This window comes from Vicugna pacos, chromosome 13 (assembly GCF_048564905.1).
Source record: "Vicugna pacos chromosome 13, VicPac4, whole genome shotgun sequence".
Classification (NCBI taxonomy): domain Eukaryota; kingdom Metazoa; phylum Chordata; class Mammalia; order Artiodactyla; family Camelidae; genus Vicugna; species Vicugna pacos.
In genome coordinates, this window is record NC_132999.1 from 41,384,416 (window position 1) to 41,406,639 (window position 22,224).

A 22,224-nucleotide genomic window follows, 5' to 3' on the forward strand; every position below is an offset into this window, starting at 1 on the left:
TGTTTTGCAAATAAGTTCATTTGTGTCCTTTTTTTTTTTAGATTCCACATATAAGTGATATCATATGGTATTTTTCTTTCTCTTTCTGGCTTACTTTACTTAGTATGACAATCTCCAGGTCCATTTATGTGATTACAAATGGCATTATTTTATTCTTTTTCATGGCTGAGTAGCATTCCATTATATAAATATACAACAACTTCTTTATCCAGTCATCTGTCAATGGACATTTGGGTTGCTTCCATGTCTTGGCTATTGTAAACAGTGCTGCTGTGAACACTGGTGTGAGCTTGTATTTGAATGCCTTTCAGGCCTGGCTCACCACAGACCCTATCACTCCCTATTGTTCACACTTGGCTACTTCTTATACAGATGTTTCCTGATTGATCCCTGAAAATATTAGAGCTTGTGACCTCCTGAGCCCCTCATAGCTCTAATCTCCTACTGATATTTTAAACTCCACATCCCAGCTACCACCTCATCCCCTGCCTCTACCAAAGTCTGAGCCCCTGGCCCTGCCATCATGGTAGTTCCCTACCCCTGGACTCTTATGCCTTGACCTCCGACATAGCTGCTGACCCACATGAAGCAGATGTCCCTCCAAACATCTTAACCCCATTAAGCAGTGTCAGATACTCACATGGTCTGGGAGTGACCCATGATTCAGCTGTCTCCTTCCCCCCTGCACAGAGAGCACGGAGGGTTGGGTCTGAAGAAGCCCAGTCTTTCCAGGGGGGACAGAGCAGGGACAGAGGGTGTGACACACAGCCTTTACACTAGTCTCCAAGAAACTCTCTGTGTCCAGCTGAAAATGGCCTTAGAGTCTTATGAAAGTCTCAGCATGGTCTGCTTGTCCCAGAGCCCTGGATAGGGGTGGGGAGATTGTCTCAGCTTGGGCTCTCCGGGACTAGTTACAGGGTGTGGCCCAGCCTGGCCCAGCCCAGCTGCTCTGGCTGAAAACCCAACCCCAAGCCTGGCAGCCTGAAAGCAGAGCCAGCACCTCCTGGGAGAGCGCTGGCCCCTGCCTGTCTGGAAGCGTGTTGTCAGGGCAACAGCGCTTTGAGTGGCAGGCAGGTACCAAGCCTGAGTACAGGAACATCCACCAGTTTTGCCTCTGGAGAACAGGGCTGGACCCAAGGCTCTGATGAGAGGGGTGTCTGTTCCTCTTTTTGTCTCTGGAATCTGGGTGTGGCAGAGAGCACAGGGAGATGTGTGGGCTGCCCCTAAGGCCCCTCCCTTCTCCCCCATCCTGAATCCTCAACATAGGGGCCAAGGGTGCATTACCCTGGACACACAGATAGACAGAGCCTGGACCCCGCCCTCTCTGGTCCCTCAGCCACAGTTTCTTTCCCATTCCTGAGGCTGAAGCAGCAGCAGTAAGAAACTGGAAATGTGCCCTCCCCACCCTCTTTCTGCCTAGCCCCAGCCTCTGTTCAGGTTCCGCTCTTCCATGAGCTCATGAAAAATTCATCTGCCCAAAGCTCAGCTCACACACTGAGAAAACACACTCAACTCACTCCTGAGGGGCCCTGATTTGGCAGGTTCGGGCTTCTTGGGGCCGCTGGAGTGAGTAGCAGTGTCAGCACGTATGTGGGCACCTGTGCAGATGTGGGACTGGCTGTGCACAGGTGTCTGGACACGCAGCGATGGGTGTGTTTGTGCCATGTGCACATTGTGACCCATTTGGAGTCAACTGCCAGGAAGGCCGGACCTGCATACCCAGCACAGGGGAGGGGAAGGCTAAGGAGGCCAGGCTGGGGGCTGGGAGGACCACCCCAGGCTGGGGACCACTCTGGGCCCCACCTGCTGGGACGACTGGACTCCTAATGCTCTGTCCTGGTTCTGAGTGGCAGCAGCCAAGCCCTGGGGGCCAGGGTCCTTGGCCTCTGTCCGAGCAGGGCAGAACATCCGAGAATACAGCGTATTCGTGCCAGGGGTGTTGTGCGCACACACATGCACGCGTGTGTGGGTGTGTGTTAAGACAGCCTAAGCCGGAATGGGGCTTGGGAACACAGCTCTTAGGTAGCTAACCCTCGGCTCTTCCTCAAGAGCCCCTCTTCCAACTCCACAGGTCCCATCGCTGGGAGAAGCTTAGCGTCAGGTGTGGCTCTCACGTTGGCGAAACTAGACCAAGAACCCTGGCGATGAAAAGTCAGAAAAGGTTATTTTTCCGGACCCCTGTTTCCTGCGACTTGTTGCAGAGAAATATTACCCCTGTTCTTCCGGCTGTTCTCCCAGAGCAATAGGAGAGCGTGAAGTTATGAAATTGAGGGCACCTTCACTGAGCAATCGATTAGCAGCCGAGAGAGCTTGTGAATTGGCTGTCTGGACATTTCCAGTAATAAATTGTGAAATAGTCCATGAATAAGTAGTTGGCGGAGTTCAGAATTACCCCCTAGGAAATGTTGCAGGTCTAGAGACACATTACTAAGGCGAGCACCATTTTAATGCTCTGGGCTTTGGCTGTTAAATATGTATGCCATCCGCAAAGCACTTCCCGAAATTAATGGCATTTTACAGCTGCTCCGAAGGCAGTGTATTTATATGGAGATGTATAGATTCTGGGCCTGTGGTGGCTTCACAAATGAAGTGCTAATTTTAGAGGAAAGGGCCAGGAGGGGCTCAGAGGCCGGGTCAGGAAGTGAGCCATCACAGGGACCTTCCCGGAAATAGTACTGCACTCCTAGCTGCGACTTTTAACCTTTGGTGACACTGGGCATGGTCTCTAGGCTGGAAAGGTCACTGCAACAACAAGCCACCCAGTTCACAGAAGGATGATAGCGATATTATTGTTAATAATAATAATATAATGCAATTTACATTTGCCAGGAACTGTTCTAAGTGCTTTCCACAGATTGATTCATCTAATCCTCACAACAACCCTGTCAGGTAGGTTCTATTATTATCCCCATGTTACAGAAGGAGATAGATTTTGCTCAGAAATCTATGTGTGGTTCGTGATTCTCCCAGCAAAGAAGGCATCTTCTCTCTAATTCTTTCCTTGAGCTAACATCAGGGCCACCAGGTGCAGTGGTGCAGTTCGTTCACTGCACAAGAGCATCTGACCTAACAGATGAGATGGGATTTAAACCCCACCCAGGCCCTGTCACCAGACCCCGTGCCAGGGTTCCGGGCAGCACCTTCCCAGAGGCTAATTGGCACAAAGGCAGCGTACACGCTAGCCTAAGTCCCCTTCCTCCCACGTAGTCCCAGCACCTTCCCCACCCCCTCCTGGACTCTTTACTCCAAACTTGTGAGCTGTCTACTGGGATGGGAGGCACTGAATTTAGCATAGTGTCTAGCCAAAGGACACAGCTTTCCGCCCAATTAGACTGAGAAGTGGTTTTCTCAGAATCCCTAGAGAGGTGGGAACCCCATGGGGATTCAGACACTCCCTTGCCCTTTCTCTGAAGCATCCCAAAGGACTGCTGAAAATCTAGAGTGAATCAGTGAGAGGATAGGATGTGATATTGAGAGGTAGCGTTGCTGGGGAACCAGGGCCAGAGAATCAAGTCTGCCTGCCACTGCGGGAGCTAGGCAAGAGGCTGCCAGTGGGTTTCTGCACCCAAGGATCCCCGTTCTACCCCTGGTGAGGGCCCTTCACTGCTCATCTGGCTCCAGCGGCCCACAGAGGAATGGCCCCGCCAATTGAGACAATGATGAGGCACTTCCAGGCACACGTGCATTCTGTCAACTAATGGTTGTCACTTATCAGCTGAAGGCTTGAGGCATTCTGACATGTGGGGGTGCCGAGGTGGCTTGGGGGAAGGTTACACCCCAGAAAGAGGCCAAGGAGCTACAGACAGGAAGGACTGAACCTGGACTCCATCAGACTATAGTTCAATTCCTGTGTGGTTTTGGAAAACTTACTGACCTTCTCTGAGCCTCAATTTCTTCATCTATCAAATGGGGATAATGTCACTTGTCTTGGAAGCTTGTGAGGCTTAAATCGAACAGCTGTGATTTAAATCAGCATATAGTGCATAGTAGGAACTCAATAAATGGTGAGTTTGCTGCACATTCAGCCCACGCACTGAAGTTCCTTACTCTGTTTTATCTCAGACTGGATGAGATCAGTTGCTTCTTTCCATCAGTTTCCTGCCTCTCCTCCTAGTTATTTTTTGCAGGCTTGCCAAGGGTTATTTTTAAATGAGAAATCAGACCGAGTCGTGCCCTTCCAAAGCCCTTCACAGGCTCCCCATCACCTGGGAAAGAGGGAGCCTGATGTGGGGTCACTGTCGCCTGTGCGCTGGACCCACAAGCCATCTTTGAGGACCCCCTGCCCCCTAGGGAGAAGCACCACGTGACTCAGGACCCCTGGCGCAGTAAGGAGTTAAGCGCTCCCACTCTGGGGCCACACCAGCCTGAGTTCAGCTCCTCTCTTTCTGCTAGCTGGGTGGCCTCCTGTGAAGTCACCCACCCTTGTGAATCTACTTGCTGCGTCTAGAGAATGGGGTTCTAGTATCTACCCCCGGAAGGTTGAGATGAAAGTTAAGTGAAGCAATATAGCTACACTCCAAGGAGCCCCCTGGCTCTGCTGGGCTCTGCTGGGCTCGGCGCTGGGCCCTCCACAAGCACTGTCTCAGCTGCTGACTTATTAATGCCTGGCACATCCACCTAGTCATGCAGACTGTCAAAGTTAGCAGGAGTCACTCACTGGCAGATCCTAACACTGGGGACTAGATCCTTGGCAAGAGAGGAAGGTTATCAGGGCACCTGTAGATCTAGTCTTTTAAAACAGGAGGTTGGGGAGCAGTCAGGGAGGAAACGAGAAAGGGCCTTCTGCAGCATTTGAGCAGACCTCAGAATCTCCTGGAGGGCTTCTTAAAAATGGTGGCTGGGCCCCATCCAAGTTTCTGGTTCAGTAGGTCTGGGTGGGGCCGGAGAATGTGCATTTCTTACAAGTTCCCTGATGATGCTGCTGGTCCAGGGACCACACTTTGAGAACCATTAGCCTGTGTGGTTGGTGCAGCAGAGACAGCATGAGATTCAGAGTCACAGTCTTGAGTTCAAAGCCCTGTTCCACCAGCTCTGTGACCTGTGGACAATCAAGTCAGTAAGGACCTACTGAGTCCCGTGGGCACGTCCACAGGTGGCTGTCGGTGAGGCACAAAGTTGGCCCTTTCCCTCTTGGTTTTTTTTTTTTTAAGTACAGTTTATTGACAATGTTGTGTTAGTTTCTGGGGTACAGCATAGTGATTCAGTTACACATGTATATGTATTCTTTTCCATATCCTTTTTCATTATAGGTTATTACAGGCAGGCCATTCTTACGAGCCACTCCAAAGATGGCTTAGAACATCCTTGCAGAAGACCCAGCCCAGGCTCTGTGGCCCAGCTGGCCTCGCCTTCATCACTCCTCTCCCATCTGTCCCCACAGGAGGAGCCCTTTGTCATGTTCCGGAAGTCTGACAGGACCCTGTTCGGAAATGACCGATTCGAGGGCTACTGCATCGATCTGCTCAAAGAACTGGCCCACATCCTGGGCTTCTCCTACGAGATCCGGCTGGTGGAGGACGGGAAATATGGGGCACAGGACGACAAGGGCCAGTGGAACGGCATGATCAAGGAGCTTATCGACCATGTAAGTGGGGCAGGAACATGGTGGGTGGGGGGAGCTGAGGACCCACTCCCTCCCTGGGAGGCTTGGCTATCGGGGGTGGGGGACATCCTGGCAGATGGGGTTCCTGGGGCAAGGGAGATGGAGATAGAGTCTGTGACTTCAAGCCTGACTTGTTCATGCTCTCCGACTCCTAGATGTTCCCCTCTATACAAGCACACATGCACAGGCCCCTGTATGACTCAGAACCATCCCCACTGGTGTCTTGGATGAGCTTGCTCTGGAAGGGTCCCCCCCCACCACCACTGCCTTCTACTCCCTTAAGAGCTACAAAAGGATGCTCCAGCCCTGAGGGCGAGGTATCAATACGAAATAGTTCACCAAACTGTCAGACACAGGTAACTGTCACTGCCGTGGGTCCAGGGGGAAGACAGCTGGTCCAAGGAGCTGAGGACTGGGATGAAGGGGATGAGCAAGGCTCAGGACATAGGTACCAAGGAGACTCATAACTCTGCTTGAGATGGGGGAGGACCCAGGAAGCACGAAGCCACAGCAGGCAGGTGGGGCTTTCAGGAGAGGGAGCAGCTGGTTGGAGGGCCCTGGGAGGAAGACAGAGAGAAGCCACAGTCTAGGGACACCCCAGCATGGGGGAGTCAGGAGGCCCTGGGTTCGAGTCCTGGTTCCTCATTCATTGGCTATGTAAACAGGAGAAAGTCGCTGGACCTCTGTAAGTGCTTTCCTCATCTGTCTGTCGAATGAGTACTAATTCGCTCTTTCTCATGGGCTTGTTGTGGTCCTGGTCAGGAAGCACCAGGCGCAGGGCACGGCCCACAGCAAGCGCTCTGTAAGAGGGGGAACTCGTAAGATGCTGTAAAGACACACATCACAGTATTTAGGAGCCCAGGCTCTGGTTCGATAGACCTGGAGCTCAAGTCCCAGCTTTACCAACTAAGAGATACATAACTGGGCAAGTTCGTCAATCCCGCTGAGCCTTAATTCCTTCACTTCTAAAACCAAAAGAATTAACAATTAGGACAGTTCCTACAGTTGTTGCGGGAATTAAGTGCGGTGACATCTGAACAGGCTCACGTGGCAAAAACTCAACATTACCTGCCTTCCAGCTCGGGCCCCAAAACTTTCCAAAAGCATTTTCCATCAAAGATCTGCTCACACATGCAAGGACCTGCTCTGTACCTGACCCCTCAGATTCCTTCTCTCGTTTATCCTTACAACCCAGTGAGGCAGGCACTGTTACTACCACCCATTTAACAGACAAGGAGGCTGAGGCAGAGAGAGGTGCAGGGTCCCAGCTAACAAGCAGTGGAGCCGGGGCTTCAGGGTTCTTTGGAGGCTCTCTGCTTCTGCAGCCCTGGGCTCCACCCTCTGCAAACAGCTATCTGACCCCAGGACCCAGGGCAGAGGGAGGTTCGTGCAGGTAGTCTTTGCCGTCTGAAAAGCACTGGCTGAAAGGATTATCATCACCTTGGTTCTCCAAGTGCAGGCAGGCAGCAGCGGGGCCTTCTTCCGGTAGCCTTCCTGCCCCTGTCGGAGGGGAGCTGGGAAGGGAAGGAGGCTGGAGCTCAGAGCAAGAAGACCCAAGCAGAGCCTTACCGGTGGAGACATATCCTAGGCCCCAGGAAATGAGGCCGCCAGGGAAGGCTAGTGGGAGAGGCTAATGGTAAAGAGCATGAACTTGGGCTGAGCTTGACCCCTGCTCTGCCACTTCCTAGCTGTGTGCTCCCAGACTAGTTTCTTAACCTCTCTGTGCCTCAGTTTCCTCATCTGTAAAATGGGAATGGTAATAACAGTGCCTCCCCCATAGGCTGTCGTGAGGACTAAGTGAGCTCACATATGTGCGTTCCACAGCAGCGTGTCAGTCCTTGCTCTTATTATTTTTATTTGTATATGTGAGCTCTTAATAAGGCTCTTCCTTTGAGACTGGGGAGGGGGCTTCAGGAAGTCCCTTTATCTCCCTGAGCTCACTTCCTAACTCAACAGCGAAAATAATGATACCTGCCCCGCGTTCTTCCCAGCTGGTTGCTGGAGGTGAGGACGGGGTTGGGGGGAAGCAGCTCCTAGACTGCGGAATTCAGTATAAACAGGAGGGAGTGGTGTTGCCACCGATATTAGTAATAACCGTAATTATTATGGAAATTAATCAGCAGGCCCCAGAGGTATCTCCATTTATCGACTCCCCACCAAGCTTTATTAGTGGGGCTCTGGAGCATGGGACTCCAGGTGGGTTCTGAGCCTGTGGTTTGCAGAGGTGAGCTGGGCTGGGGAGAAAGAGGGAATCTCACGGAGAGTGGAGGCTACGTGCAGGAGTGAACAAGGCTGACACCAGTCTTGCCACCCACAGCATCTCCAGCAGCCCAAGAGCTTTAAGGAGCCATTTGCAAGAGGGGTGGGCTGGATCAGAGAAGCCAGCAACAGCCAGATCTTCTAAACTGCCTCTCAGCTGGAGAAGAGAGGGGGCCTCATCCATAGCCTCCATGCAGCCCCGTATCCATCAAGACCATGGGCTCCGACGGCACATGCGGGGGACCTTGTTAAACCCGATCCCCTACAATTGATGAGCCTATTAATCCTAGCTTGGTGCCATTTTTAATAACATCATAACCATTTATTAGTGTCGTCAGATAATTAGTCTCCTCACTAGCTCATAGAAAGCGTGGTAAAGGCTTGGCAATATTATTACTTCCTTATTAGGGATCTGAACGTAGATGTAAAAATGATGAATGCTCACCTTTGCAAGAATCTGCCCCCTGAGGCCCATTTGGAGGCCCTGGGTGAAGCCTCTGACCAGCAGGACTTAAGAAGTCCTTCCCTGACGCTCTCTGCTCGTCTCTGTCCTGGGCCACAGGTCATCCAAGGAGCCAGGGTTCGGGGAGAGGAAGGAGCACCTAGAGGGTGTGTCCCCCTCCTGCTCACACACTTGCCTTCCCCCGGGTTGCCTCAAGAGCAACAAAGGTGATTAGACAGAGCAGTGATTTCTCCATCCATCACCCGATCTCTCTCCCAGATCGTCACTCTCTCAGTTTTGGTTGCCTGCTCCCTCTCACTGCCCCCTCTCAAAAGTCTCCTACTCACAGCCATGCTTTAAATTACTCCCAGGTGTTTCAGTGACTTTGGCATCCAATAGAGATGGGTTCAAAATCAGGGTCTAGCACATTTCAGCTGACAGCGGGAAAGCTATTCAATCTCTCTGGCCTCCATTTCCACAGCTAGGAAATGGGAATAATAAAAAAGCCTTCTGCCCAGGGTTCACGGTAAGATTTAATGGGATACAGCACAAAACTGCTTAGCAGAGTGTCTGGCACTCAGGAACTGCTCAGCACATGGGCACCGTCCTGCTCCTCACCCCTCCGTCCAGTCTAAAGTGTGTACATGGGTGAATGGGATGGTGGTGGGAGAGTCATCTCCTCGGCCATGGTCATCCTCGTGGGCCACAGTGATCCGGGGTCTGGACCTTGCTCCTCTGAATCCTAAAAGGAGGCTCAGGGGACTGACTCACTTTGATCAGACTCACAGGGAACTGAGGCACACACGGAGGCATCACCCCCTTACTTCACTTGGGGCACTGACCTTTCCTGACACCTGCCATCCAGAGCTTCTGTTCTGGAACCAAGTGCCCAGAAGCCTACTGGGGAGGCTGGAGGCAGAGCCCTACATGTGGGAAGCCTGAAGCCAAGAGGAGAGGCTGCTGCTGGAGAAGGGAGCAGGGGACAAGCCTTGAGGAGCCTTGGGTACTAAAGTGAGGAATTTGATTTCAATCCCGAGAGCAATGAAAGATGTAGAGCAAGGGGGTGACACAAGATTGACACTTGAGGAAAGCCGTTGTGCTCCTGGGCTAAGCTGGAGCCAGTCCAGAGGCATCGCTGGGACCCAGGTGATGGTGAGCATGGTGGCCTCAGAGTGCTATGGTCAGAAAGGAGGGGAGTAGATGGCACGGAATGAAGACAAGTAGGTAGAATCGATGAGATTGGTGATTGGTTGGGTGAAGGAGGTGAGGGTAAGGGAAGACCAAGGGTGAGGTGCGAAATTCTAGCTCAGACAGCCAGGGAGATGGTGGCTTCATCCCCCGATAAAGAACCTCTTGGAGAAGCAGAAGATTCTGGAGAGGTAAGGGGTTCATGTTGGGACTGGGGACCCAGGAGACAGCTGGCCATATGGCTGGGCACTCAGGGGAGGGAGCAGGGCTGGAGGCTGAGATTCAGAGTCATCATCACAGCCTCAGAAGGAATCTTGGGACCCAGAGACAGAGGCAGGAATGCTGGGGAAAGAAGAGCTAAGGACCTGGGCGGGACCCTGCATGGCACAGAAGTGTGAGGAGGGCATGAAAGGAGGCCTCAGCAAAACGCCTGAGACAGCAGGTCAGAGAGAAAGGAGGAGGGCCAGGAGAGTGTGGGTGACAGAGGCCGAAGGGGGAGAGGCTGCCGGGAAGGCATGGACCCAGGCTCTCAGGCAGCAGGTGGGCAGGTTGAGGGAGGTGAGGATGGAACAGCATCCACGAGTTGGCATGAATGTGATCTCCTGGGGTACAGGGTGGGCCCCAGCACTAGCTCCTCAAGCATCCTGGCCTGGCCTCTTGCAAACTTTGTTCTCTGTGATGCAGGAGGCCTGTCCAGGCCCTCGAACAGGGGAGGAGAGGGAGCCGGGGGCCTGACCTCAAGGGGAGGCACGAGTGCCCTCCAGGCCCCAGGAAGCTGCTAGTTCTTTTATCTCGAAGTCGTCACATCTCACTGTAGCGTGTAAGGCGGTTTCCCTGGTTCATAAATGGGGCTGGACCAAGACGGGGGTGGAACAAGCAGGAGACAATGAGTGGTATGTCATCTCTTCCCCTGTGAAAAGACGTAATGCTGTCCAGATGTCCCCTCTGCCTCCCTGTAACACCAAGAGCAGAGCAAAGAGGGTGGCACAGCTGGAAGGGCCCATTACCCCTACCTGACTCTTCTTCCAGACAGAAAGTGCCTTTGGACCACACTGGCTGCTGCCAGCCCTGGGCATGCGGCGGGGCTCACGGAGCAGGTGGTGATGAATGAGGGAGGTGCGAAGGAGCCCATGGGCTTGCATACCTTCCCCAGAGTCATGGCTGTAGGATCTTGACAACTGACCTTCCCATCTAAAATGTGCAGGCGGAGGTGTCTGATGTCAAGGCCATGACCCCATCACACACTGTGCCACCTGCCTTCCAACCAGGAACCAGATTTTAGTTCTGGCCTGCATGCATTGCTGTTAGGAGGGGCCCCAAGCCTTGTCTGGGTGGCCAGGAAAGGCTCTGCCAAGCCACCTCCTGCAGGTGGTCAGTGCACTTTGAAGCAAGGCATTCTGGAAACTCACCTGGGGCAGGTCAGAATCCTGGATGGGACAGGGCAGTTGAGGGCAGGGAAACAGATGGACTGAAAAGGTAGCCTCTTGTCAGGGCAGCTAGGTGGCCCAGAGCAATGACTGAGGAACTCTGGGGAAGCTCGAGATGTGCCTGAGGATGCCCGGGTAAGCAGGTGAGGGATGTGGGAAGGATTTGGGCCATGTTGAGATTCACCGCAGAACTGCCAGCTGCCGGGACTCAGCAGAGACCAGCCTGGGAAAGACACGGAAAGAGCTTGGCAGGGGGTCGGGGTCCAGATAACCAGGTGCGAGAGAGGACAAGTGCGAGGCAGCAATCGAGCTGCGGGGTGAAGAGGGTACTGGAGGGAAAGCAAGGTCAGAGGGAACACGGAATGTGCTGTCTGTCCCTCTGAGGATCATCCATTTCTCCATTCTTCCTACAACACTTCACAGAGCCCTGTCTCAGCCTGGGCTCCTGGAGGGCAGAGGCTGAGGCGGAGGCTTGGATGCCACTACTGAGTGAGTTGGTGTGATACCCGGGGAGAGGTGGGCAGGGAAGTGCAGCAGGAGGAAGGGAAACCCAGTGTGAGAATGTACTGAGCCTGTCACCACTGAGCGCGACTAATCCCTGAATCTGCACTCCAGAGAAGCCTGGCAGAGTGTGTCTTGGGACTACCTCTCGGGGTGAGAAGAAAAGAGGGAACAGGTTTCTCCATGAGCCCCTGATTTCCAGGCATTTCTGGGTTTGGCAGAGCAAGCATGGGAGCCAATCAAGACCCTGCAGCAGCATCCACATTGAAGTTGTGGGGGAAGCAGGATTGGGGGAGGCAAGTTGGGGGACCAGAGGCATCCTGGTGGGCAGGAGGTGAGATGCTGTCACCTTGTGCCTGCATGAGATTTGTGGTGGCCAGAGGATCTCACCTGGTGCATGAGTGGGTCTGAGCCAAGCACAAATGGCGTGCCAGCCGCAGGGTGGTGAATAGAGAGATGGAAGCAGCCAAGGTCAACATGGTCCCTGCCCCTCTGGGAACAGGCAATGAATCAGCCGAGTTAAATTCCATTAAAATTTTGATCAGTGCTGCCAGGGGGAGTATGTACAGTGGACTTCGGGAGTATAAAACTGGGAAATGATTCAGGCTTCCCTGCAGAGGTGACTCGTGAGCTGAGACTTGAAGAATGAGGAAGAGATATCCGGACATGGATGAGGGTACCGACCTGGGTGAGGGCGCCCAGGTTCCTGAAGTCTCCACCCTCATCAGGGGTCCTGCGGGGCTGGCAGGACTGTGCCAGGGCCGACCCTGAGCAGACATCAGCCTTGTGGACATGCAGGGATGGGGAAGGGAGGCTCTTTTAGAGATGGGAATGGAGGTGTGGTGCATCCACGAATCAGGGACCACCAGCTGAGCTGTTCAGAAAAGACAGCTGCAGGGCAGCTCTGCTTGGGCTCAGGAGCCGGGCGTTCTCCCAGGCCTGGGAAAAGCGCAGGCTTCATTTCTCACTGCCAGGCGCCCATCAGCTCAGGAAGCCTATATGTGAAGCGCAGGTCCAGGACCTGCTGGGCAACACTGAGGAATTTTCTAGCACCTGTCCCATCTCTAGATATATACAGCTTTTCGGAGGTCATCAGTGGCCGCAGTACTTACGGTGAAATGTGGCACTGGCTGGCTGGTGGGACACCAAGGGGTGCCCCCCGTGACCCACTGAGAGCTTCAGGGCAGCAGGCCCTAAGGGAGGGCTTGCTGGGTGACCTCTTCTAAAACTCCAAAGGTGGATCCAGTCAGTGCTCCCATTGCTCAAGTTACTCATTTGTTCATTGAATCTATTAAGCCCCATGCTAGGTGCTGTGGACAGTCGGGACCCCTTCCCTGAACCTCAGGATTTCACATGCTGGTGGAGGAAACAGGCAGTAATCTATGAACGGATGAATAGATGTTACTATTCTGCAAGAAGGATGTGGTCAGGTGAAAGCACTTCCTTGGCCCACAGAGCAGGGCGTGTGGGCTGAGAGGTCCTGCGGATCAGAAACCAGATGGGAGTTGCTTCTGATCCATCCCAGGAAATCCTGGAGGAAGGTCCCAGAGACTTGTGAGAGGTAGGGGTAGCTTCAGAAATGCCTTCCTTGTCCCCTTGGCCAGCAGCATTCAGAGAAATCCAGGGAGGGGGTCTGGGTCATTTCTGGCTCCCTGGTGTGCAGCAAAAGATGGTCCATGATGGATAAATGAAGGAGGGCATAGACTTGGGAGGAGACTGTTTACTCTGGTCTCCCAGCCTCCAGGAAAGGTCTGGTCTCAAAGACAACAGCATCACCCCACTGTGTCCTATCTTCCACCCAACCAAGGAACAGACTTTGGTTCTGATCTGAAGCACTGGTCCCAACTCCTGTTTGTTTGCAAGGCCAGGGAAGGCGCTGCCCAAGTCCACTCTTCCAGCCTAGGCCAGGGCACTTCAAGGCAAGACATGCTGGGAGCTCACCTCAAGGCAGGGCAGAATCCTGGATGGAGTGGGGCCAGCTAGGGGTCAGGGAAACAGATGGACTGCAGAGGTGGCCCCTCCCCAGGGCAGCCGGGTAGCCCAGGACGGTGGCTGGGGAGTGCTGTGTAGCTGGAGATGTCACTTGGACCTGCCTGAGGAGGGCTATGAGGGCCACCAGTAAATGCTAGGGTCAGAAGTAAGGGGGCCCATCAAGGGCGAGGGTGCAGAGTCCAAACTCTGGGATGCTGGTGAGAGACAGGCAGGGAAAGCTGGACCCAGACAGACTGGCAGAGATCAGTGTGGCCTCGGGAGAATGGGGATGTGGAACAGGGAGGGACGGAGCCCAGAGCTCGGCGCATTAGGCTGAAATAAGGGTTGATCAGGACTCTTGTGGGTACTTTGATGCTCAGTCTTCCAGCAAAATCTTACTGAGCCCTTTCTTTTGCCTGACTTTGTGCTAATCCTAGAGATACTTCAGTGAGTGAAACAAATGTAGTCCCTGCCCTCCCAGAGCTGATGTGCCAGCAGAGGAGCTCGATATTAAACAATGACTTACAAGTAAAAATTCAACTGTGGTACAGGCGTTGAGAAGTAGCATGGGGGCTATGGGGACGTATAACCGGGACCTCACAGCCTGTGGAGGGAGGGGGCTCACTGGCCCCAGCCCCTTGGGCTTGGCTGGGCAGGGCTTGTCTGGGCTGATGTCACCTTCAGGGCCCTATGCGATGGGGAAAGGGAACACCTAGAGACAGGGGATGGAACTGTGGTGCCTCCATCTCCGGTGGCCCTTGCGGCTATGAAGCAGGGAGGACCCACCCATCCTTCCTGAAGGACAGAGGCACAGCATGGAGCCTGCTGGGACTCAGGGATCAGCAGTTCTCCCAGGCCAGCAGGAGGCATGGCATTATCCCACGCCATCAGGTTGTGAGGCTGCCACCAGCTTGGGAAGGTGGCGTGTGAATCACAGGTATTGGCAGTTGACCAGTCCACAGATGCTCATGAATTTACTAGCACTCTACCTAGAACTTCTTCCTCCCCAAACACTTTCTGCTCTGATCAGATGTGTGGGTTGTTGAGGCTATTGGTGATCAGGTTAATGTCCAGGGCCTTTCATGGGGCACTGTGTGTTTCCTTAAGCTTGGAGGCTAGGGGTCATCAGCAGACACCATCTGTGACTTGCTTTGCTCTCTTAGGTACTGCCAGGTGCTCAGCCAGCTGGCTCTGAGAACGTGCTTGCTGAGTGTCTCTCCTCAACCAGCAACATCCCATTCATTCAGTCCCCAAATCTCTACCAAGGGCCTGCTGTGAGCCTGACACCATGCTAGGCAGGGGGCATGAAATAGTGAAAAGACACAGGCTCATCCCCGGCTCTCATGAGCTTATGAGCCAGCGGGGGAGAAATCACCCAGTACTTCTAAAATTCCAACTGTTATCAGTGCTAGGAGTACGAATACCTGATGCTGTGAGATTTATCACCAGGGAGACCTGATTTCATTTGAGGATTTTGTCTGTGGAAGGGATGTTTGAGCAGAGATCTGAAGGAGAAACATTAGCTAGACAAAGTGTTTAGGGAGGAAGAAGTTCTAGGTAGAGAAAAGTACCTGTGCAAAGATCCTGAGGTGAGAGCGAGCAAGGACTGGAGGGTCTGAAAGAAGCCAGGAGGAAAAGAACCAGGGGGAACATGGTGGGAGGTGAGGCTGCAGAGGCAGGCAGGGCTAGATCTGCATTTTCCAATGCAGTAGCCACTAGCCTCATGGGGTTATTTAAATTTAAACTTGAATTAATTAAAATCAATTGTTTAAATTAATTTAAATTATTTAGCTTAAAATGAGTGAAATCCAAGTGTAAATTCACTTCCTTAGTTACCTGGGGCTCAGGTGGCATGTTGGGGCTCAGGATCTTTTCCCCTGAGAGGACCTCTGTCTTAAGAGAAGGCTGGTCAGTCATAAGTTGCCAGAATTGGGACCATGGTCACAAGGCTGCTCTTAGAACCTGGTAGGAAGTTGCCCACATTTCACTCTGGGATACAAGGCTAGCATTTGACTGGCAGCCCAGGTGGCCAGATGCTAAGGGCACAAATGTGGAGCTATAGCTAGTTCAGTCGTTCTTGCATTCACTTCTGGTTGTGGAGACCGTAGAGCAAATGGTGCCAGTTGACCTCATGCAAGCATGGAGGAGAGTAGGAAGCTGGAGCCAGCTGGGTCCTGACAGATTCCTGATAAGTGGAAAGCTGCTTCTGGGAATGACGTAGTGTCCTGGAAGGGATGTCTTGCCTGGTCCATTTTTAAAAGATGGAAAGGTCCTCAGTGAGGCAGAAGGGGCCGACAAATCACCCATAAGACCAATGGATGTGTTGGACAAGTCAGAGATTTGGTTTGTTCAAGGACATGATTACTGTAACTATGAGGACAAAGACCCTGGACCTTCTCTGAGCCCCAGTTTCCCTCTGTAAATAACATTGGTTGGAATAGATGTTGCTGAAGATCTCTTGTCCAGCTCTGACAACATGTGATTTTATGAATCACCCTCAAAGAAAACTTGCACAAGTGGGAAGAGTCTGCCAAGATTGGGCCTTTCATTCTGAGTAATGAACTGAAACAGCAACGGCTTGACATCTGTTCAGCTTTTTCAAGAGAAGATGGACAAAATAAAGCTTTTTTCAGAGAAATCGTAACCAACAGTGAAATATAGTATTTCCTACCTAAACCAAAATCAAAATGGAGAACTCCAGGCTTCCTGAAGCCCAAGGGAGAACGCACATCAAAACCTCCTGTAAGGAAGTTCAGGTCGACCAGCTGTCTTACTGCTATAGGCACAGAATGCCTAGATACCCCTGTCTGTCAACACCATTAGAGACAGAAAGCAGAAAGGCTGGTGGGGAGATTCTGAAGGTTCTGAGACTGTCCGGTGGAAGAAAGAGGGCCTGTGGTCCTGTGGTTAGATTCCTTGCCAGTCCTAGAACACTCCTGGTAGGAAAAGCATTGGCTGCAAACACCTTGAACACCCAGTTACTAACGCTCTCACCCAACCTGCCATCAAAAGTCAAAGGAAGATTTGCCACCATTGACTTTGAGGTTCTTCCCAAGTATCCACTCCAGGCCCCAGAAGCCATTCCCAGAGACCAGTTTCAAATGCATTCTGAACAGTGATGATGACTTCGGAGTTAGCAGAGAGCCTCCCAAAACAATGTGCTTTGAAGGGACAGGGCTAGGGAAAGCCAAGTTCTAGAATCAAAAGCCCCCTGCACCCATCATGCCAACATTATGAAGGATCCTAGAACTTCAGGACTGAAAGGGACCTTCCAGAATGTCCCACCCCAGCTCCCACTCCACTTGGAGTCCTGTCCACAGCCTCCAACAGGGATTCTCTTGAAGGGAAGCTCATGAGAGCAGAGCTAGGTCTCTTGCTCACCCTTTATTTCCCAGACAGGTGCACAGTAGGTCTTGAGCAAATGCACATTAGTCACTCTGCACCTTCCCTGACAGTTCTCTCTGCTTTTGCTGCTTTCCTTTGTACACACCCTGAACCGAGAGGGCTCCAGGGAGCTGGGTGGCAGCAGCTGCCCCTTCCCTCTTCCTGTGCCTCCAAAGCTAGGCAAGTTCCAACTCACATGGTCAGAAATTTACCCAAGGAAGGTCCCAGTATGAAGCATCCTTTGTAACAGGCTCCTCCTCCCTAACTTCCCCAGGTTCTAAGATTCACCAAATCCTTTGGCTTCTAGTGTCATTAACAATCATCAGCCACAAGGGCTGATGTTAGAAGGAGAAGCATTGGGGTGAGCAACATCAGAGTTGTGCATTTGCCAGTGCCCCCCCAGCCTGGGGCACCTGAAGAGTCATTTAGGAGCAGGGGTTCTCCCCTCCTTGATGTCTGATTTCAGCTTGGTTGCTGGTTCCTATTCTAGGATTGGTGAAGTCAGAGATGTAACAGCTACCACTTAGTAAACAATTTGATTAATGTCCATCTACCCCATTAGACTGTAAGCCCCATGAGGGCAGAAACCATGTTCGTTTGGCTCAGCTGCATATCCCTGGTGCCTAGTGGAGCTCACAAAACAACTCATTAACTGATTGATTAAGCTGGACCAAGTCAGTGGGTGACTGCCTAGAGACTATTATTTGGAAGGGGGTTCTCAGAGGCAGCCCATGCCCTTAGCAAAAGGGTCTTTGAGACTCAGCCTCCCTTTCCATCCTGCCCCACCTGAGGAAGGGAAGTGATCACTCGGTTCACATTCTGATATATAAATATCTACAGCAATTTTTCATGCATTGTAAATGAAATACTATGTTTTTATCATCAGTTTACAATAGTGTGTTATATTTTGGTTGTGTATTGAAATATAATCATGTTGCGTTGTCTAAATAAATAAATAAATATCCACAGCAGCCCAGGAGGCAGCCTCCCTGTGGGGAACATTATTCATTAATAAATATTGCAGAGGTTGAGATGGGGGTTGGGAGTGGAGAAGCGCAGCAGTGAATCAGCCATAGTCCCAGCTGCACTTAGGAACTCAGGTAAATAGGCAGATATGACAAAAAGTCACATAGCCACACATACTGCCAATCCAGCTGAGCAGGCTAGGACCTTACCATGGGACAAAGGGAGCTTCATGGGAGTTTTGAATTGGAGGCTATCAGGGAGGGCTTCTTGGAAGAGGAAACGTGTGCAAAGCAATATGGGAGGCAGTAAGAGTCAGACAACCGGGAGAGGGCATTCTCAACAGGGCACAGTGTGTGCAAAACGTGACGGTCAAGAAGGGAATGTGGTTAACGGGAAGCAGTTAAATAGGGCCTCACATAGGAGGAGAGCAATGGGGTGAGGCTGCCAAGATGGGAATGTGAGATTGTAGATTTTTAATCAGAAAAAGCTCAGACCAAAGAGATAGAACTTTAATTATTCCCCTCATTAAAACTCTGATGGGCTAAGATTTATCAACATATGAACATCCCTAACCTTCCCCACCCCCTTCCCTTCCTCCTCTGCTCTGCTCTCTTCCCTCCCCTCTCCTATTAAAGAAGGCTCTTAATTTGCCTGTTTAGTTTCTTCCCCACCCTCTCCCCACAAAGAGAGTATTATTTTTTTCCCAACTGGTCTAGGGAGCCTTTAGGGTATACAGAATAACCCAAATGGAGTGAGGCAGCCAAGAAGTGCATAGGAGAGGAAAATATATAAAAATAAGAGTTGTTGTGAATTCTGTGTCCTCTTCATGATGTTTGAAAGTCACAAAGGAAGGACATGAGCTATTTTTAAATGTTTGTAGATTACTGAACTATATTCATTTGACAAAGCCCCATTCTGAGAATGGACCACATGGGTTACAGCTATAATAGGGTTCTATTCTCTGCCTGTTGATACCACTGTCCTCTTCTTCAAGGCCATGGACTCTTGGACAACAGGGCTATGGTCTAATTCATCATGGTCTTCCAGCATCCCGGTCATGACCTAGCCCAGAAGCAGGGTTAGTAAACATTGAAACTGAACAGTGGTTAAGTGACCCGGGGCCCAGGCAACAGACTCCACTTCACTCCCTAATCTCTCCTCCTTCAAGAAGTGATATTCTGTTCCCTGCTAGTCTTAGGCTTTGCTCAGAGTCTGTCTGTCTGTCTTTCTCATTGCAGAAGGCAGATCTGGCCGTGGCCCCCCTGACCATCACCCACGTCCGTGAGAAAGCCATCGACTTCTCCAAGCCCTTCATGACTCTCGGTGTGAGCATCCTCTATCGCAAGCCCAACGGCACCAACCCCAGTGTCTTCTCCTTCCTCAACCCCCTGTCCCCAGACATCTGGATGTACGTGCTCCTCGCCTACCTGGGTGTCAGCTGTGTCCTCTTTGTCATTGCCAGGTAAGGGCAATGCCTTGGCCTGAGCTCTGGCCCAGGGTTGGGGGCTTAGGGAGCCAGACAAGGCCCCACATCCTCAGTGCTTGGCACAGAAGGCCCAGGTTCAGGCTACTGCTGTATCTGCTTCTCTCTCTTCCTCCCTGTGGCTCACATCCTTTCATATCCCTCAAGAAACGTTCTATGGCCCCCAAGCTGGAATCCCTGAGTCCTCACCCTGGGCTATATCCATGACTCTGAGACGCAGCAGTTATATCCCTGGTCCTATGAGCAGGCTTGGAGAGGTTAAGTCACTGCCCAAAGCTGCATCATCTGGGCTAGGCACCCAGGACAGCAAACCTAGGTGCATTGGGTGGTCCGGCAGGTAGCTTGAAACTTGAAAACAGACTGTGTTCGTCCAGTCCACAACAGCAGGAGGAACAGTGCCACATAAACTTGCACACATGCAGAAACGTGGCATGCACACATGCCTACCTGCCTGTAACACGCCACCAGTATCCTTGAATGTTCAGTTATTCACATGAAGTAGACACAGTGCATCCACACTGGGGGATGGTAGGAGGAGGTCACTAGGGAACAGGTTTAGTTCAGCATTTACTGAGCACCTACTGTGTGCCAAGCACCATACTCTATACTTCACAGCCATTATCTTACTTAATTCTCGTGGCCTCCCATGGAAGAGAGACATCTGAGACTCAGAAACGCTCAGTACTCACCAAGACCATCCCGGCAGTAAGGGACACACCCGGCATGTGACCTTGGGTCACCAAGTGTTTTACCTGCAACCCGCATCTGTGGCCTTCTGGACATCTGTGTTCTGCCTCCACCCCAAGTTGGTGGTTCCTGGGCCCTGGGCTCTCTGCCTGCTTCCTCCAGCTCCAGCCCCAGCCCCTGCCCTCATTCTTTTTTCTCTAAATTCTAACAAGGTGTGAAGAGAGACTTCTCTGGAGAAGCAATTTGAGATCCAAGGACTTGGTGTTTCAGCCTTTTTTTCTCCTGAGCCTTTGAAAGCCTTCCCCCGACCCCACTCCCTTTCGCTCCCTCCTCCTGCACAGACAGACCAAAGGGAAGGATGTGAGAGAGGAAACTGTCCTGCCTCCAAAGCCCTTCGCTGCTGGCTGGCCTGGTGCTACCTGCCTGCCCGCCCAGCCCAGCCGGCAGCCCAGCCCCTCACAGAGCGGCCCTCATTACGCCTCTTGTCTCTAATGGTCTAACAAGCCTTTGAAAGCCAGGAGCCATTCTCCGGAGCTCTCACCATAATTTTAGCAGCTCCAGCCAGCCTCTCGGCTCCCCATCCCCTCAAAAACAGCTGGAGCTTTTCCAGCATCAGCTCTGCTCCTGTGATGTGCATCCCATCCCCCTCCAACTCCTGGCCTTTCATCAGCTGCTGGCAGCCAAGCCGGCTTTCCACCCTACCTCCCGGCCAGGCTGGTAGGAGCCCCCCTCCCAAGATTAGGCCAGGGAGACTTTCTGGAAGAGATGAGATTTCTGAAGCTGCTGAAGTACTCAGGACACCTGAAGAGAGAGGAGAGGGACAGGAGTCTTGGCCACAGAGCCACGAACAGCATCATAGGGCAGTTGTCACGTGGGGTAGCATTCACACAACCCAATTCACACCCATCCTGTCCAGTCTGTACAGCAGTTGTGAGAGGTCGGTATCATTATCCCCACTCTACAGAAGCAGAAACTGAGGCTCAGAGGGGTTACGTCTTTGCCCAAAGTCAGAAAGCCTTGTCTTGCAGAGGTGGGCTTCAAACCAAGAGTTGCCAGACTTTAAATCAGGGGTGGCCAGCACAGGAAGGCTGAGGGAGTGAAGCGGGCCAAGCAGTAGGCAGCAGGGAGTGGTGGAGACTGAAGCAAACTGGAGGGCACACCTGGAGGAAGGCACCACCACTACTCAGCTCCCACAGGCTGCGCTAAGCAGGAATGCGGGGCCGGTGCTGCGGAGTTCATGATTCTAGAGACAGGTTCAGATTTTTCTGGACCCCTCATGGCTTTTATCTGTAACCACAAATTCAATTTTTTACAACACTGTTAAGGTCAAGCACAGCATATCTGTAATGGAGATGTGGCCCTCTGTCTCCTCCCCTCCATGTGACCTGAGTCCTTTGGACCGCTCCATGCCTGCTGCTGGAGCGCTGGACACAGCTGCCTAAGAGATGGGGTCTGCAGGGTGGGCAGGTGTCCAGGCCCACTCCAGGCAGCCCCAGCCCAGCACAGGGCTGTCCATCCTGCAAACTGGCCTGTCCTGTGCCTGTCTAGCACCAGGGGTCCAGGCATTGACCGAAGCCCTTCTCTGCCACCAGGATATTCTGCTTCATGCTCAGTAAGGTAGAAGGAAAAGGGAGGGAGGATGCTTTCTTACCACGGACAGTGGGACAGTTGGCACGTATGACGTGAGGAGATGATCCTGAGTGCCTGACCCCAGAGCCAGGCCTGAGGGTGAGCTGCCAGGCCAGCCCCCAGGAGCCACATTCTGGCCAAATTTAGGACAGAGGAAAATCCCAGGAAGAGTTGGTCGTGGCCACAGTCAGTGCTCTGTTTACACCTCTGTCCCCGGGGCTGGAGTCTAGCCTTCTCCCCTGAGTGGAGACAGTATCTCCAGGTGAGCCACTGTTAGCTCCCACTTACTTACAAGACTGGGAGGACCCCTTGCAGCCACAAGCCATAAATCCCAGATTCACCATTCACTTTGGTGGCACCTTCCTTACCATTCAACGCCCATCCCACTCCACTTCCCTCCTGTGGTGCTGGAGTTAGCTGCCTCCCCATCCGTAAAGTGGGTGCCCACTGCGCTGTCGGCCTCTCAAGGGGCCATGAGGACCAGGTCTGTAATGGTACTTGATAACCAAGAGGCCTATTCTAGACCAGTTATTTTTATCATGGTAAGCGCTTCCACCTCTGGGAATTTATCCTGTCAAAAGTGACCACTGAGCCCCACTTTATAGCCCCCTCCCAAATCTAGAAAGCCTTCTCAGCAAGGCCCTGGACAAGGCTGCCCTTTGGCATGGGTACCCACGGAAGTGTG

The 22,224-nt window shown here is 52.3% G+C and overlaps 1 protein-coding gene across 2 annotated transcripts in view; it reads left to right on the forward strand.

The window, feature by feature from the left end:
• Positions 1–22,224, forward strand: part of GRIK3 (glutamate ionotropic receptor kainate type subunit 3) — a 218,089-nt gene that overhangs the window by 175,647 nt on the left and 20,218 nt on the right. For both annotated transcript variants that reach the window (XM_006212677.4, XM_072975812.1), the window contains exons 10-11: positions 5,381–5,584; positions 18,979–19,202. In XM_006212677.4, the coding sequence (XP_006212739.2) occupies positions 5,381–5,584; positions 18,979–19,202 (428 nt within the window). The remainder of the gene's footprint in view (positions 1–5,380; positions 5,585–18,978; positions 19,203–22,224) is intronic.